The sequence below is a fragment of the Orcinus orca genome, chromosome 20, assembly GCF_937001465.1.
Source record: "Orcinus orca chromosome 20, mOrcOrc1.1, whole genome shotgun sequence".
Taxonomy (NCBI): Eukaryota; Metazoa; Chordata; class Mammalia; order Artiodactyla; family Delphinidae; genus Orcinus; species Orcinus orca.
Window position 1 is genome coordinate 57730479 of NC_064578.1, and position 16853 is coordinate 57747331.

The 16853-nt window shown below is 43.4% G+C and overlaps 1 protein-coding gene across 1 annotated transcript; it reads right to left on the reverse strand.

Moving 5' to 3' along the window:
• Positions 1-780: 780 nt before the first annotated feature.
• LOC101284626 (zinc finger protein 883-like) lies at positions 781-12574 on the reverse strand. Its single transcript, XM_049703264.1, is given in 4 exon segments — positions 781-938; positions 941-2637; positions 10785-10911; positions 12397-12574. Coding segments are annotated over 4 exon segments (1884 nt in total). The 5' UTR covers positions 12430-12574; the 3' UTR covers positions 781-911.
• Between the last annotated feature and the right edge of the window lie 4279 nt (positions 12575-16853).

The window sequence follows — 16853 nt, forward strand, 5'->3', positions numbered from 1 at the left end:
CTCCAGTATGGATTTTCCTATGGGTACTGAGGATTTGTCTTTGGCTAAAAGATTTTCCACATTCACTGCACTCATAAGGCCTTTCTCCAGTATGAACACTCTGATGATTTCGGAGGCCAGACCTAGAAGTAAAAGATTTCCTACATTCCATACACTCATAAGGCCTTTCTCCTGTGTGAACTCTCTGATGATTTTGGAGGCCAGATCTCGCAGTAAAAGATTTCCCACATTCCTTACACTCATAAGGCCTTTCTCCCGTGTGAATTCTCTGATGATTTTGGAGGCCAGCTCTCGCAGTGAAAGATTTCCCACATTCATTACACTCATAAGGCCTTTCTCCTGTGTGAACTCTCTGATGTTTAATAAGGCCAGAAATAACAATAAACAATTTCCCACATTCACTGCACTCATAAGGTCTTTCTCCAGTATGAACTCTCTGATGATTTCGGAGGCCAGACCTAGCTGTAAAAGATTTCCCACATTGGCTGCACTCATAAGGCCTTTCTCCTGTGTGAACTCTCTGGTGTATAAGAAGTTGACATCTATGAATAAAGGACTTCCCACATTCACTGCACACATAAGGCCTTTCTCCTGTGTGAACTCTCTGGTGTATAAGAAGTTGACATCTATGAATAAAAGATTTCCCACATTCACTGCACACATAAGGCCTTTCTCCTGTGTGAACTCTCTGGTGTATAAGAAGTTGACATCTATGGATAAAGGATTTTCCACATTGGCTGCACTCATAAGGCCTTTCTCCAGTATGAATTCTCTGATGATTTTGGAGGCCAGACCTAGCTGTAAAAGATTTCCCACATTGGCTGCACTCATAAGGCCTTTCTCCTGTGTGAACTCTCTGGTGTATAAGAAGTTGACATCTATGAATAAAGGATTTCCCACATTCACTGCACTCATAAGGCCTTTCTCCTGTGTGAACTCTCTGGTGTATAAGAAGGTGACATCTATGAATAAAGGATTTTCCACATTCACTGCACTCATAAGGCCTTTCTCCTGTGTGAACTCTCTGATGATTTTGGAGGGCAGACCTAGCTGTAAAAGATTTCCCGCATTCATTGCACTCATAAGGCCTTTCTCCAGTGTGAACTCTCTGGTGTATAAGAAGTTGACATCTATGAATAAAGGATTTCCCACATTGGCTGCATTCATAAGGTCTTTCTCCAGTATGAATTCTCTGATGATTTTGGAGGCCAGACCTAGCTGTAAAAGATTTCCCACATTGGCTGCACTCATAAGGCCTTTCTCCTGTGTGAACTCTCTGGTGTATAAGAAGTTGACATCTATGGATAAAGGATTTCCCACATTGGCTGCACTCATAAGGCCTCTCTCCAGTATGAATTCTCTGATGATTTTGGAGGGCAGACCTAGCTGTAAAAGATTTCCCACATTCACTGCACTCATAAGGTCTTTCTCCTGTGTGAACTCTCTGGTGTATAAGAAGTTGACATCTATGGATAAAGGATTTCTCACATTGGCTGCACTCATAAGGCCTCTCTCCAGTATGAATTCTCTGATGATTTTGCAGGACAGACCTAACTGTAAAAGATTTCCCACATTCACTGCACTCATAAGGCCTTTCTCCTGTGTGAACTCTCTGGTGTATAAGAAGTTGACATCTATGAATAAAGGATTTCCCACATTCACTGCACTCATAAGGCCTTTCTCCTGTGTGAACTCTCTGGTGTATAAAAAGTTGACATCTATGGATAAAGGATTTCCCACATTCACTGCACTCATAAGGCCTTTCTCCAGTATGAACTCTCTTATGTTGAAGGAAATTGGACTTTTTGCTAAAAGATTTTCCACATTCACTGCATTCATAATGCTTTTCTCCAGTGTGAACTCTCAGATGTTGAATGAAGCTGGACCTTTGGAGAAAAGATTTAGCACATTTCTTGCATGCATAAGGCTTCTCTCCGGTGTGGATCTTCCTATGCACACTGAGGTGGTGGCTTCGGCTAAAGGATTTTCCACATTCGCTGCACTCATAAGGCTTCTCTCCAGTGTGAACTCTCTGGTGCTGCATAAGATTACAACTTTGGGTGCAGGCTTTCCCACATTTGCTGCACTCACAAAACGCTTCACTAGTGATGACTCTCTCATACATATCTGTGTGGCTGGAGGATTTTCTGCCTTCTCCCCAGCTCCGATGAATTGTTCCACTGTGAAAAACAGCTTCACACTCATGACTGTTGTTTTGTTCCTTCCTGATATTAGTGGCCTGTTGCTGAAGTCCCATGTTGGCTGCTAATTTCTTTCCAATTTCACTGTACACAGAGAGATTCCCTGATGTGTAGACTGTGAAGCTCTTCAGAAATGCAAGTCTCCTCACATCACATCGGAAAGGTTTCTCTCTAATGTGCTGCTTCCGGTGCTGTTGAAGGTTTGCAGTGAAATAGAACTGTTTCCCACATGCCCCACATGTGTATGCTTTCTGGCCCCTATTTGCTCCCTGCTCTTCAGCCAAGTGCAAAATGTCTCTCAAGACTGGGACGCACATCTTACAGGGCTGGGCCTTCTCAGGAGATGAACCTGCCCTGGGGGTCCTAATCTGTGAAACTCCCTCCACACATATGTTCTCTTCAGAAGGTGTCTCTTCATCGACTCCACGCCAAGAACCTGAAAACAAAGACGTGATGGTGAAATTCATGTTGACGTTGGATGGGGGTGACACCATCACAACTGTATGTCTGACACATGAAAGAACCAATCCATGGGACTGTGTTAAGTAAATGGAGTTGGGGTCAAATTGAGGATGCAGCTGTTCTGCATTATTGGGATTTAAGGTCACAGAATTGATGCAGCCTCACCAAGCACAGGACACAAGGACTGGATGTGGTCCAAGGGTGAAAGGCATGTTCTACAGTTCACTCCTCTGTCAATGGCTTTCACTAGGACCACATCTGCTGCTGATCTGTGATACTGTGAACAAGTATAAGCCCATGAACCAGAAAATCTTACTGAAACAGTAGCTGGTATTCATGGAACATTAAAGTATACCTGCCTAATGCCATTCAAAGATACCTGCACAATGTCATAAAGTACTATAGAGAAAACAATGTGAAGACTACATGAGAGAAGTGGCTTAGAGAGGTGGTAGGGAATAAATCCCAGGCTGCAGTCAGAATAAAAATGAGTAGTCGTAGAAATGACAAGTTGGCAGAGTACCAAGAATGGAGAAAAGACAAAAGAAGTGATTTGGGGCCACTGGCAATGGGGCTAAAACACTAATCACACAAGGTATGTTCCTGATATACTTAAAACACAGACCTGATATCAAGCCCTCTGCCAGCTGCCATTCATCTTGGGCAGACTACCTGTGAGCTCTTTTTGCTGAGACCAGAGTCATGTCCATCCCGTGAAGCCCCAAGGACTCTCCATCCCCATTTGAACAACTACATGGGACACATATGACACAAGGCCTAATGGAATGTCAGGATGGGTGAGTGGCAAATACGAACCCAGAGGAACTAAGCACACAACAGACAAAGGAATGATATTTAAATACTACAAACAGAAATGTCAGTGGAGCCAGAGGGAAGGATGTACAATGGATGGAGTACAAAATGCTAGGAAACAAAATGGAAACAAAATGTTAGGTGTTTTTCTCCCCACCTGTAAAACAGGGGATGGGTTAGGAATCCATCTCCCTACCTGAAAAACACTGGATGGAGTAATAGGTGTTAGGAATCCACTCCCAACCTGAACAACAGTGGATGGAGTACAAGGTGTTATGAATCCGTCTCCCCACCTGATTTTAAGGGCCAGTGTCTCTTTTCCCGCTCTTCATTTTTCTGGTTTTTCACTTTTGGAGAGTGAGATATTTAAGGACTAAGACATTCAAAATCAGCCACTTATATAGAGGAACTTCAAAAGTCATAGTGCACCCCCAAGAAAGGCACAGTGAAAACCCCTTAAGTTTACAGCTCATGTTGATGTCCAGGAAAGAATCACCTGAAAACATCAAAAACAAAGAGAAGCCCATACCAGCAAACACTTGTTAAAGTGAATACAGGATCTCCAGCATTACAATATTGTAAGACACAAATGTTCAGTTTTCAATGACAAAAACTCACAAGACATACAAAGAAACAGGAACGTATGATGCAAAGGAAAATAACAAATCAACCGCAACTGTAACTTATAAACAGGTACACAAAAAATGGATGGCGAACTAACTAGAAAGACTTAAAAACTCACTAAAGGATGTTCAAATAACTAAAAAAAAAAAAAAACCCAAGTGTACAGAAAAAAGTGTTGCCTGAACAAAGTAGGAATAACAGTAAAGAGATAGAAAGTATAAGTATTGTAAAAATGGAAATTTGGAAACTGCAAAGTACAATTCCTAAAAAGAAACAGGTGTACAGAAAAAAAAAGTGTTGCCTGAACAAAGTAGGAATAACAATAAAGAGAAAGAAAGTATAAGTATTGCAAAAAAGGAAATTTGGGAACTGAAAAGTACAATTGCTGAAGTGAAAAGAAAACAAAACACTAGAGGGATTCAGAACAGAAAAACACAGCACACTTATGGATTGATATGAATAGGAACATCCCCAAATCTAAATAAACTCCAAGCAGAATAGACTGTGAGAGCCATACTGCAGCACATTATAATAAAACTGTTGAAATGCAGAGACAAAGAATCTTGAAATCAGCGAGAGAAGTGACTCATTCCAGACAAGGGATCCCCAAGAAGATTATCAGCACATTTCTAATCAGAAATCTGGCCAGAAAGCAGTGGGTTGATATATTTAAATTGTTGAAGGAAAATAACGTGTCAACCAATAACCCTACATCAGGGAAACATCCTTCAAAAACTAAGGAAAATTAACATATTCCAATGTAAACAAAAGCTAAAGAAGTTCTTTAACACTAGACTTGTCTTGCAGCAAATGCTAAATGGATTCTTTCAGGTGGAAATGAAAAAAACACTAAACGGTAATTCAAGGTTATTTGAAGAAATGATGGTCTCTGATAAAGGTAAGTTCATAGAAAATTATAAAAGCTACTGTGATTGTAAGTTTATAACAGCACTTTTTCGTTTTCTACCTGATTGCAGAGAATAATGCATTTAAAGAAACCATAGTCTCAGCTTAAACACACCACATACAAGTATGTAATTTTGTAAAATCAATACTAGAAAATAGTGGGGACAGAGCACTACAGAAGCAGAAATGTTTTTGTAATGTTATTGATGGTAAGCTGGTGTAAATTAAAATTAGCATGCTGGTAGGTTTAGGATATAAAATGTAATCCCCATGGTAACTACAAATAATCATATAATGTACACAAAGGAAATGAAAAGACAATTAAAACATATCACTAAACAAATTTAATACAAAAAGAGAAAATATCAAAAATTAAGGAACAACAAGCTCTAAGGCATACAGAAAACAAAGAGCAAAATGACAAAAATACCTCTTATCAGTAATTGCTCTAAATGTAAATGGATTAAACACTCAAAGCAAAAGACAGACTGACAGATTTTTTAAAATGATCCAACTGTATGCGGTTGACAAAAGTCAATTAAATTGAAAATGAAAGGTTAGAAAAAGATATTTCATGCAAATAGTAACCAAAAGAACACAGGGGTGGCTATTATTCATATCAAACAATAAAGAAGTCTAGGGACTTCCCTGGTGGTGCAGTGGTTGGGAATCTGCCTGCCAATGTAGGGGACATAGGTTCAATCCCTTGTCTGGGAAGATCCCACATGCCGTGGAGCAACTAAGTGCATGTATCACAACTACTGAGCCCACGTGCCATAACTACTCAAGCCCACACGTCTAGAGCCTGTGCTCTGCAATGATAAGCCACTACAATGAAAAGCCTGCATGCTGCAATGAAGACCCAACGCAGCCAAAAATAAATACATAAAATAAATAAATTTTTTAAAAGGGCTTCCCTGGTGGCACAGTGGTTGAGAGTCCACCTGCCGATGCAGGGGACATGGGTTCATGCCCCGGTCCGGGAAGATTCCACATGCCGCGGAGCAGCTGGGCCCATGAGCCATGGCCGCTAAGCCTGCATGTCTGGAGCCTGTGCTCCACAACGGGAGAGGCCACAACAGTGAGAGGCCTGCGTACCGCAAAAAAAAAACCACAAAAAAAAGACCCAATGCAGCCAAACATAAATAAAAAAATTAAAATAAGTATATATATTTACACACCTCATAATAGACAATCAAAAGATATAAAGCAAAACCTGACAGAACTGAAAAGAGAAACAGTTCTACTATAGTATGGGGACACTTCAATGCTCTGCTCTCAGCAATAGACAGGAACAATAGTTTAAATTAGATAAAGAGCATACAAACTGTCCTCTCCAACTGAAACAGATTGAAGATAGAGATCAATCACATATGGAAAACAAATATCCACAAATTTCTGGAAATTAAACAACATACTTTGAAACAACCAATAGGTCCTTGAAAAAAAGCTCACACAGGAAACTAGAAAATACTTAAGAGACTAAAGAAAACAATAATATAACATACTAAAACTTATAAGATGCCACAAAAGCAGTACTAAGGAGAAAATTTACATCTATAAATGCTTACATATAAACAAAGAAACATCATCAATCAACAACGTACCTTTACAACTTGAGGAACTACAAAACAAACTAAACAAAGCCTTCTGAAAAAAGAAATGAAGATTAGAAAAACAAAATAGCCAGAACATTCTGTTTTTAACAAAGTCTGCCCAGAGCCAAACCTACTGTCATTTTATCAGAGCCTAACTTACCTGGGAAAGAGGAAATACCCAACTACAGCCCCCAATACCCATCCTGTCCCAACTAAGGGAGGGAAAATTAAATTGAGAAGAAGTTGTGAAGTTCAGGATAAAGACACACAGGGTCATTAAAAGTTTGAAAATTAAATATAATATGAATGCTAACAGCAACATGCATGCTTCCGCTCTCCACATCTTACCAACACATCAATAAAGGTCTATCTACAATGGTTCCTTTTAGGGAATACATCATGCCAGTTACAAAGAAAAAAATTACAGGGCCAACTAAAAGGCCTAAAAACAAATTTTGAAAAGGCAAAGGAAACTTCAAAACTAGAATCAGATATCACAGGGAGGGACTTCTCTAGGGATCCAGTGGTTAAGTCTCCACAGTTCCACTGTAGGGGGCACTGGTTCGATCCCTGGTAATGGAACTAAGATCTTGCATGCTGGGAAGGGAAGGGAGGGGAGGGGAGGGGAGGAAGAAAGGAGGGAGGGAGGGAGGGAGGGATATCACAGGGCCGTTGGAATGATCAAATTGGTAATGTAAAACAATTATGATTAATACGCTAATTAATGCCTGCTAATGGATAAAGCAGACAGCATACAAGACAAGAAAGGCAATGAAAGCAGAGATGAAAATTCTAATAAAGAACCAAAAGGAAATGCTAGAGATCAAAAAGAAGAGAAGAGGAATGAAGAATGAATAGGATGGGCTTATTAAGACTGGACACAACTCAGGAAAGAATCTCTCAGCTTGAGGTTCCTGTAGTAGAAACTTCTAAAACTGAAAAACAAAGAGAAAAAGGACTAAAAAAAAAGAATATCTAAAAACTGTATAACATCTGCAAATGCTTTAACATACATATATAGAAACATCAAAAGAAAAAAAGAATAAGGAATAGAAAAAATATTTGAAGCAATAATCATGGAGAATTTCCACCAAATTAATGTCAGACACCAACCCACAGATCCAGGAAGCTCAAAGAACATCAAGCAGGTTTAATGCCAAAAAACTACACCTAAGCTGGGGCTTCCCTGGTGGCACAGTGATTAATTAATGCAGGGGACACAGGTTCAAGCCCTGGTCCGGGAAGATCCCACATGCTGTGGAGCAACTAAGCCTGTGTACCACAACTACTGAGCCTGCACTCTAGAGCCCACAAGCCACAACTACTGAACCCACATGTCACAACTACTGAAGCCTGTGAACCTACAGCCCACACTCCACAAGAGAAGCCATGACAATGAGAAGCCCGCACACCGCAATGAAGAGTAGCCCCCGCTCACTGCAACTAGAGAGAGCCTGCGCACAGAAATGAAGACCCAACACAGCCATAAGTAAATAAATAAATAAATTTATTTTAAAAAACAACAACAACAACAAAACTAAACCTAAGCATATCACATTCAAATACAGAAGAAAAAAAAATCCCAAAAGAAACCAGAGGAATAAACACTTTAGTCATGGGGAAGCAACAAAAAGAATAACATCTGAATTTTCAGAAATCATGCAAACAAGAGAAAGGAGTGAAACATTTAAAGCTTGGTGGGGGTGGGGTTGGGGGGTGGCCAATGTCAGCCTAGAATTCAGAATGCAATAAAATTACTCTTCAACAGTGATGGTGAAATAAACATGTTCTTAGATGCACAAAAATCATGGGAATTCATTTTTAAAAAGTTCTTTAGAGAGATGGAAAATAATAAAGATCAGAAATTTGGGTTTCAGAGAAAGGAAGAGCACTGTAGAATTTTAAAAGTTTCACTGACATATAATTGATGTGAAACATTGTATTTGTTTAAGCTGTACAACATAATTTGATTTGTGTATATGTTGTGCAATGATTACAATAAGTTTAGTTAACACCACAATACAATTTTTTTCCTCTGATGAGAACTTTTAGGATTTACTCTCTTGGCAAATTTGAAATACAGCATACAGTATAATTAACTATAATCACTAAGCTATGCATTACATCCCCAGGACTTATTCACGTTACAACTAGAAGTCTGTAGCTTCTGACACCATTCACGCATTTCATCTAACCCTGTTCACCCATCCCCTACTCCGGCAACCACTAATTTCTGTGCTGTCTCTGAGTTTGGGGTGTGTGTGTGTGTGTGTGTGTGTGTGTGTGTTTTCTTTAAAGATTCCAGGGACTTCCCCAGTTGTCCAGTGGTAAAGAATGCACCTTCCAATGCAGGGGATGCAGGTTCAATTCCCTGGTCGGGAAACTAAGATCTGACATTCTGCGGGAAAACTAAGCACACACGCCACAACTACTGAGCTCACGCGCCTCAACTAGAGACTGCGTGCCACAACTATAGACCCCACAAACCCTGGAGCCTGCGCACCACATCTAGAGAAGAGAAAAACCTGCACACCACAACTAGAGAGAAGCTTGCACCACAACGAAGAGCCTGAGCATCCCAACGAAAGATCCCACATGCCTCGATGAAGATCCTGCATGCCGCAACTAAGACTCGTCGCAGCAAAAAGGAAAATATTCCCCATGTATGTGTAATTATAGAGTACAACTGACTCTTGAACAACATAGGTAAGAACTGCATGGGTCCACTTACACATGGTTATGTTTAATTAAATAAACACAGCACCACGTGATCAGTAGTTGAATGAATCCACAAATGCAAAACTTCAGAATCACAGGGCTGACTGTGAAACTTCATCATCTGCAGATTTCAGTATATGCAGGGGCTCCTGGAATCAATCCTCTCTGGAAACTGGCAAACAACTGTATTTGTCTTTCCCTGTCATACTTATTTCACTTAGCATAATGCCCTCAAGGTCCATCCATGTTATTAAAGATGGCAGGATTTCTTTCTTTTTTAATGGTTGAACAATATTGAATAGTGTTCCACATACAGCACATTTGTTACCCATTCATCCATCAATGGACACTTAGGTTCTTTTCATGTCTCGGATAGTGTAAATAATGCTGCAATAAACAGGGAGTACAGATATCTTGTTGTTTTTTTAAAATAAATTTATTTTTGGCTGCTTTGGGTCTTTGTTGCTGCACGTGGGCTTTCTCTGGTTGTGACGAGCAGGGGCTACTCTTTGTTGTGGTGCATGGGCTTCTCATTGCAGTGGCTTCTCTTGTTGCAGAGCACGGGCTCTAGAGCGCAGGCTCAGTAGTTGTGACACACGGGCTTAGTTGCTCCACAGCATGTGGGATCTTCCCAGACCAGGGCTCGAACCTGTGTCCCCTGCATTGGCAGGTGGATTCTTAACCACTGTGCCACCAGGGAAGTCCCCAGATATCTTTTTGATATGATTTCACACCCTTTGGATAAACACACAGAGGTGAAATTGCTGGATCATACTGTAGTTCCTTATTTAATATTTTAAGGACTTCCCTGTGGTGCAGTGGTTAAGAACCTGCCTGCCAATGCAGGCAACATGGGTTCGATCCCTGCACCGGGAAGATCCCACATGCCACGGAGCAACTAAGCCCATGCACCGCAACTACTGATCCTGTGCTATAGAGCCTGCACGCTACAACTACTGAAGCTCACAGGCCTAGAACCCATGCTCTGTGACGAGAAGCCACTGAAATGAGAAGCCCATGCACCACAAAGAAGAGTAGCTCTCACTCGGCTCAACTAGAGAAAGCCCACATGCAATGAAGACCCAATGTAGCCATAAATAAATAGATAGATAGATAGACAGACAGATAAATAAATAAATACTGTCGGGTGCAGAAATGGAGCAAACTTTGGGTAGTATGGATCCGTACACTCACTTAGCCCAGGAGAGGGCAAGCAAGGAGGGATCTCTAAAGTGGACTGCAACACTGATGAACCTGAATGGTCACCTGCAAGACTTTGGGGCTACAAGTTTCATGGCACTAAGGAGTAGGGATGAACTCTGCCTAGCCATTGTAACTGCAGCACATAACTTTAAGAAGAAAGCAGTGCCCATGGTCCAGATGTGAGGACAGAACTACCCTTGGGGAAAAGGAGAAAGGCAGAGCCTATCTCAGAGGATTGGGATGGGTGTGAGGGCCTTACCCAGCATGCAGACAAGGGCAAAGTTCTCCAGCATGACATCAAGATACAGGTGTATCTGAACCTCATCAAGAAGACACCATTCCTCGCAGGAGAAGTACACGGCCACATCCTCAAAGGTCACACTGCCCTGGTATAACAGGGACAAATATAACCATGAACAGTCTCATTCCTGAAAACCCACAGTCCATCTTCCCACACATTTCCCCTACCGCCCAACCAGATGGAGCCTCTCAAGACCTGGGGAAGAGAACCTCCCTCCTTTGATCTGAAACTCCCATTGCCTCCAGAATACACAGGCAGTCATTACAAGTCTAACTCCAGTTCTTCCCTGTTTATTTCCATCAGAAAAAAGGAGACTTGCACTTACCTAAACAAGCTCAGCCTCACCTCAAAACACTGCCACAGGGACTTCCCTCGTGGTCCAGTGGTTAAGGCTACGAGTTTCCACTTCAGGGGGCACAGGTTCAATCCCTGGTGGGAGAACTAAGGATCCCTCATGCCGTGTGGTGGGGCCAAAAATAATATTAAAAAAACACTGCCGGGCTTCCCTGGTGACGCAGTGGTTGAGAGTCCGCCTGCCGATGCAGGGGACACGGGTTCGTGCCCCGGTCCGGGAAGATCCCACATGCCCCCGAGCGGCTGCGCCCGTAAGCCATGGCCGCTGAGCCTGCGCGTCCGGAGCCTGTTGCTCCGCAACGGGAGAAGCCACAACAGTGAGAGGCCCGCGTACCGCAAAAAGAAAAAAAAAAAAATCATTGCCACATACTGGTACCGGTTCCAGGAGTAACCTTTCACACCTCATTTCATCAGTGGTGGGAAACTAGAACCCCCTCCACAAAAGCTGGCCTGCACTCAGAAAACCAAGCATGGGGTTCTCTAGGGTCCCCAAACCAAAGTGCTGGGAGAATGGCAGGTGAAGAACCCTAAGACACCTCAAATACACAGAATGTGTGCGTGGGGGGTGAGAACAAGTGAGGGACTGGGACAACCGCCACTTGCCCAAAGTGCTTCTCCAGCCCATGGAATCTGTGGGAAAAGGAAGGCGATGGAGAAAGTGACGTAAGCAGTGCTTCAGGGGCTCACACTTTCCCTGGACCTGTGCCCAATACAAGAGCCAGGTAAACTCTGGCTGACTCACTAACCTCTCCTCTGTGCCTCCATCCTCATTGCTCCTACTTACCAGTTGTGACCCTGAAAAAAGCCACAACTTCCCTCTGCCTCAATGTCCTCATCATTCCCCTACATTCTGCTTTCCGTTGAACACTTTGGATTATTTTTAAAAGCCTAGCTCAGATTGTGCCCTTCCTTTATTCAAAACTCTCCACCGCTCCCAGGGCCCTAAGAAGAGAAACACAACCACTCATCTACCACTCCAGGTGCAGCCTGGCCTCAAACTGCGTTCCTCGCAGAAACAAGATGGACTCCGGGTTCCCGAATATTCCTGCTTCAGTTGTATCTCCAAGCCTCACTCAGACCACATTACAACGGTGGTCAGAAATAGGGACACCACCCCTGCAGGCCTCACTCTCCTGGACCAGACGCCTCTCACTCAGGAGTTTCGTATTTGGGTGGGGAAACGGGCAGGGGAGAACCCGGAGCCCGCAGCATTTACCTGAGCCGGGTCCGTCAGCGCAGCCGCCGCCATCGGAGCTCCTGGGAGGAGAGGAGTGGCGACAGTCGAGGGGTCCTGTCGGACTTTGTATCGATGCACCCCGCAGGCGGCGGTGTCCCCAACACTCAGGCCGTCCCTTTGCAGTGTGTACAAAGCCTCCTCCTGCGTCTTCTTGGCCCGTCACCTCGCTCCCATCACCGCACACTCCGACCTTCCGACTAGCTCCACGATCAAAATGGGCGCCACGAGGACGCCGGAAGTTCTTCTCCCGGAGGTTCGCCCTCCCGGAAATGCCCCCTTCCTGGATTTTCATTGGATGAACGTCGCTGCCTTAGCGCAAATTCTTCTGGGTAATGTAGTGCCAAGGACTCAGGGAATTTCACCCCGCACCTGAATCGCCGGGAAAAAGCCAAGCTGCACCACGGAAGCACTGGAAAATTAGTTCTAGGGCGGGAAAGTGACTCCTATCTTCTTAAGGGAGCGGGGAAGGTTTGTTGTTCTTTTTCTAATTCTCATAGGTAGTAGTTTAGGGGCTCCAGTCTTCTTAAGGGGGAAGGGAACCTTTGTCGTTCTTCTTTTTCTAATTCTCATAGATAGTAGGTTAGGCTATTTATTTGAGTTGTCTCTTGTTCCTTGAGGCCTGCATTGCTATAGACTTCCCTCCTAGAATTGCTTTTGCTTCGTCCCATAAATTTTGGAGTGTTGTGCTTCAGTTTACATTTGTCTTAAGATATTTGCTGCTTTCCCATTTGATCTCTTCACTGACCCATTGGTTTAGTAGCATGTTATTTAGACTCCACATATTTGTTCTTTTCCCGTTTTTCTTATTGTAGTTGATTTCTGGAGAGATCCCTGCTCGTCTTGTAGTTAGGATTCAGCGCTTTCATTGCCGTGGCAGTGTTCCATCCCTGTTCAGGGAACTGAGATCCCACAAGTCATGTTACAGGGCCCCCCCCAAAAAATCATAATAATTACTGTAGTTGTGTTTTTGATGTCATATTTTACATCTTTGTGCTTATCCTGTTGTGTGTAGTTCTACTTCCGTCTACATTTTTTAAAAATCTACTTACCAGCTTATTTAAACGATCTTCATTCTTTACTGTATATTTGCCTTCCCTAGTGGGATTTTCCCTTTCCTGAAGATTATTATTTATTTTCCATTTAGAGAAGACTCTTCAACATTTCTATTATGGTAGGATTAGTATTGATTAATTCTTTGGGGTTTTGCTGATCTGGGAAGTTCTTTATCTCTCCTTCTTTTCTAAATGATAATCTTGCTGGGTAGAGTATCCTAGGTTGCAGCTTTCTCCCTTTCAGCACTTGGAATATATCCTGCCATTCCCTTCTGGCCTGCAAAGTGTCTGCAGAGAAAACAGCTGATAGCATTATTGGGATTCCCTAGTTTATGACTCTTTCTTTTTCTCTTGATGCATTGAGAACTCTATCTTCAACTTTTGCCATTTTCTTATGATATGTCTTGGTGTGGGTCTGTTTGGGTTCATCTTGTTTGGGATCCTGTGTATCAATACTTCCTGTACCTTAATACCAGTTTCCTTCTTCAGGTAAAGGAAATTTTCAGCCATAATGTCTTGAAAAATATTTTTGTTCCCATGCTCCCTCTCTTTTCCTTCTGGAACCCCTATAATTCGAATATTGGAACACAACGTTATCCTAGAGATCTTGTACATTCCTTTCATTTAAAAAACATAGTTTTTCTGCCTGCTTTCCTGATTCTGTGATTTCCATTATTCTATCTTCCAGACCACTTATGCATTCTCTGTCTCTCTTCCTCTGCTGTTCATTCCTGCTAGCGCGCTTTTTACTTGAGCCATTGAACTTTTTTTTTTAGCCACTCCACGCAGCTTGTTGGATCTCAGTTCCCCAACCAGGGATTGATCCCGGGCCACAGCAGTGAAAGCCCAGAATACTAACCACTAGGCCACCAGAGAACTCCCTTGAAGTATTTATTTTTCATTGGGTCTCCTTTTGTTTTCTAGTTCTCTGTTAAAATATCCAGTGTTTAGCTCAATTATTTTTCCTAGTTCAGTTAATATTTTTTTTTTTTTTTTTTTTTTTTTTGTGGTACGCGGGCCTCTCACTGTTGTGGCCTCTCCCGTTGCGGAGCACAGGCTCTGGACGCGCAGGCTTAGCGGCCATGGCTCACAGGCCCAGCTGCTCCGCGGCATGTGGGATCTTCCTGGACCGGGGCACGAACCCGTGTCCCCTACATCGGCAAGCGGACTCTCAACCACTGTGCCACCAGGGAAGCCCTCAGTTAATATTTTTATTACCAATGTTTTGAATTATTTACATAACAGTTATTTCTGTTTCATTTTTTATTCTTTCAGGGGTTTTCTCTTTCTCTCAATTGAGAGTATTTCATTAGCAATTTTCATTTTATTTAACTTTCTCTACCTCTATAAACTTAGGTGATACCGTTTCCCTTTGGGGTCTTGAAGGGGTGTCCTTCTGAGGGACTATGACTATGCAGAGTGGATATACCCAATGCTTTTGGTGGGACGGCTGGATTTGATGTGGGTGCAAGTCACGTCTTTCCTCAGAGCGTGATGGCAGCTATCACCACAGTAAGGGCTGAGACTGGAGATTGAGGGACTACAGCCAGCACCGGGTGCGAGACCTGATCTCAAGTTGCAGGACCAGAAGCCATGAGGGTCGGGCTGGGGCTGGCTCTGTTCCCATTAATTGTGTGTCCTTCCTTCTCCCCACACTGGGACTTAGCCACAGGAAGGGAGTGTTGAAGCAAGTGGGATTTTCGTGCATACAGGGGTCTGGTATGCTGCCTGTGTAGGCCTCTGTGGCTATGCTCAGATGCAACCTAGGGTCTTTTCCCCAGTTGTGGCTGCCCCAGATCCAGTGCTGCACTGTGGCATGCAGTGGGCTGGAGCATTTTCTTGGCTTGGACAGGGTTAACTGGACTGGGGACCATGGTGAGGTGATCATGGTGAACTCAACAGCTGCTAGAGGCCTATCTCTGCCCTGCATTGGAAACAAGATCTCTTGCTCTCTCACAGCTGATCAGTATCTCCACTCTCCCTCACTCCCTCTGTGTTGCAGCACCACTCCATAGGGAGGAGGCAGGCCCCTGTGGTTTCTGTGCATGTATGGTGGGGTGGGTGAGCTGTGGCCAGCCAGCTGCCATCAGAAGACTGGGCTGCTTCTGATATACCTGGGGAGTAAGTGCCAAGAATGGCTACCAAAGCCCCACTCTGACTCTGCACTGGGACCAGGTTGCCTCTGCTTCCAAACGTCGACTCTTTTCCCAGGTCTTGGCGGCCACACATGCAGTCCCATGCTCTGGCATGGAGTTAGTGAGGCCAGAGCATTTGCTCCACTCTGACTTGGGTGTGCTAAGATCCTGGTCACAAGAAACCTGCAAAAATCTGCTAAAGCATACCTCTCTCTGCCTGGCCACAGGGACAGGCATTTGCTTGCTCACTCCTCCCAAGCAAAGTCCAGGCTCCTCCAGCCTTTCTGTCTGTCCCAGTGGTCCTCCACCCCGTCAAGAAGGCTTGTCTCCACAACATAGACACGAGGACTGGAACACTTAGTCTGTACTTCAAGCCACTCACTCCCCAGGGAGCTCACTGCCCAAGTGATCGCCCTTCCTCTCTGAGTCCCACAACTCCTGACCACATTGCTTTTCTTCCCTTCCTGCCCAATTACATGTATATGTTTCTTACAGCCTTGGTTGAACAGGAGTCCTTCTGCCAGTTTACAGTGAGGATTGTTCCAAAGTAAATGTATTTTTGATGTGTTCGTGGGGGAACGTGAGCTCCATGCCCTCCTACACTGCCACCTTGATTTCCTCTCAGCTGGTCCATAATGAACAAAAACAACCAGATGAGAAATGAACCTATATTGTTTGGAGGACAAGCCTGTTTAGCCCAGTTTTATCAAACCTGAAAAGCCAGGTGTGTAAGAATAACTCCCCCATTGATATCTGATCAAACACCCATTTCCTACCCTTTATATCTGATCTGAATAGCAAGATTCTTATTAAGTCGGTTTAGCAAGAACACCCGTTACCCTGTTTTCTGTTGGTAATTTTCCATCCACTGACTCCTTCACCCTACTTCTTGGCTATAAGTCCTCAGCTGTCTTTATTTAATGTTGAACTCAATCTTTCAGTCTTTGGGGACTCATTTAAAGAACACCTTGCCCATCCTGATACCCTGTGACGCTCCACCCAAGAGTCCTACTCATACCCTACACCCCATGTTGAGGGACAAGAGTATATTTTACTGGGAACAAACATTGATGGCTTTCCTGTGAATGACCCCATTTATCTACCCAATCTACCTAGTGATACCTAATAATTATTATTACTGCAGTTTGTGAAAGGAGGAGCCTGCAACTTAGAGAGGTGGAGGGACTTTCACAAAGGTAACAGCTCTCAGGCCCTTGATGAGAGTGATTCCTCTAAGCTGCATCTGTCC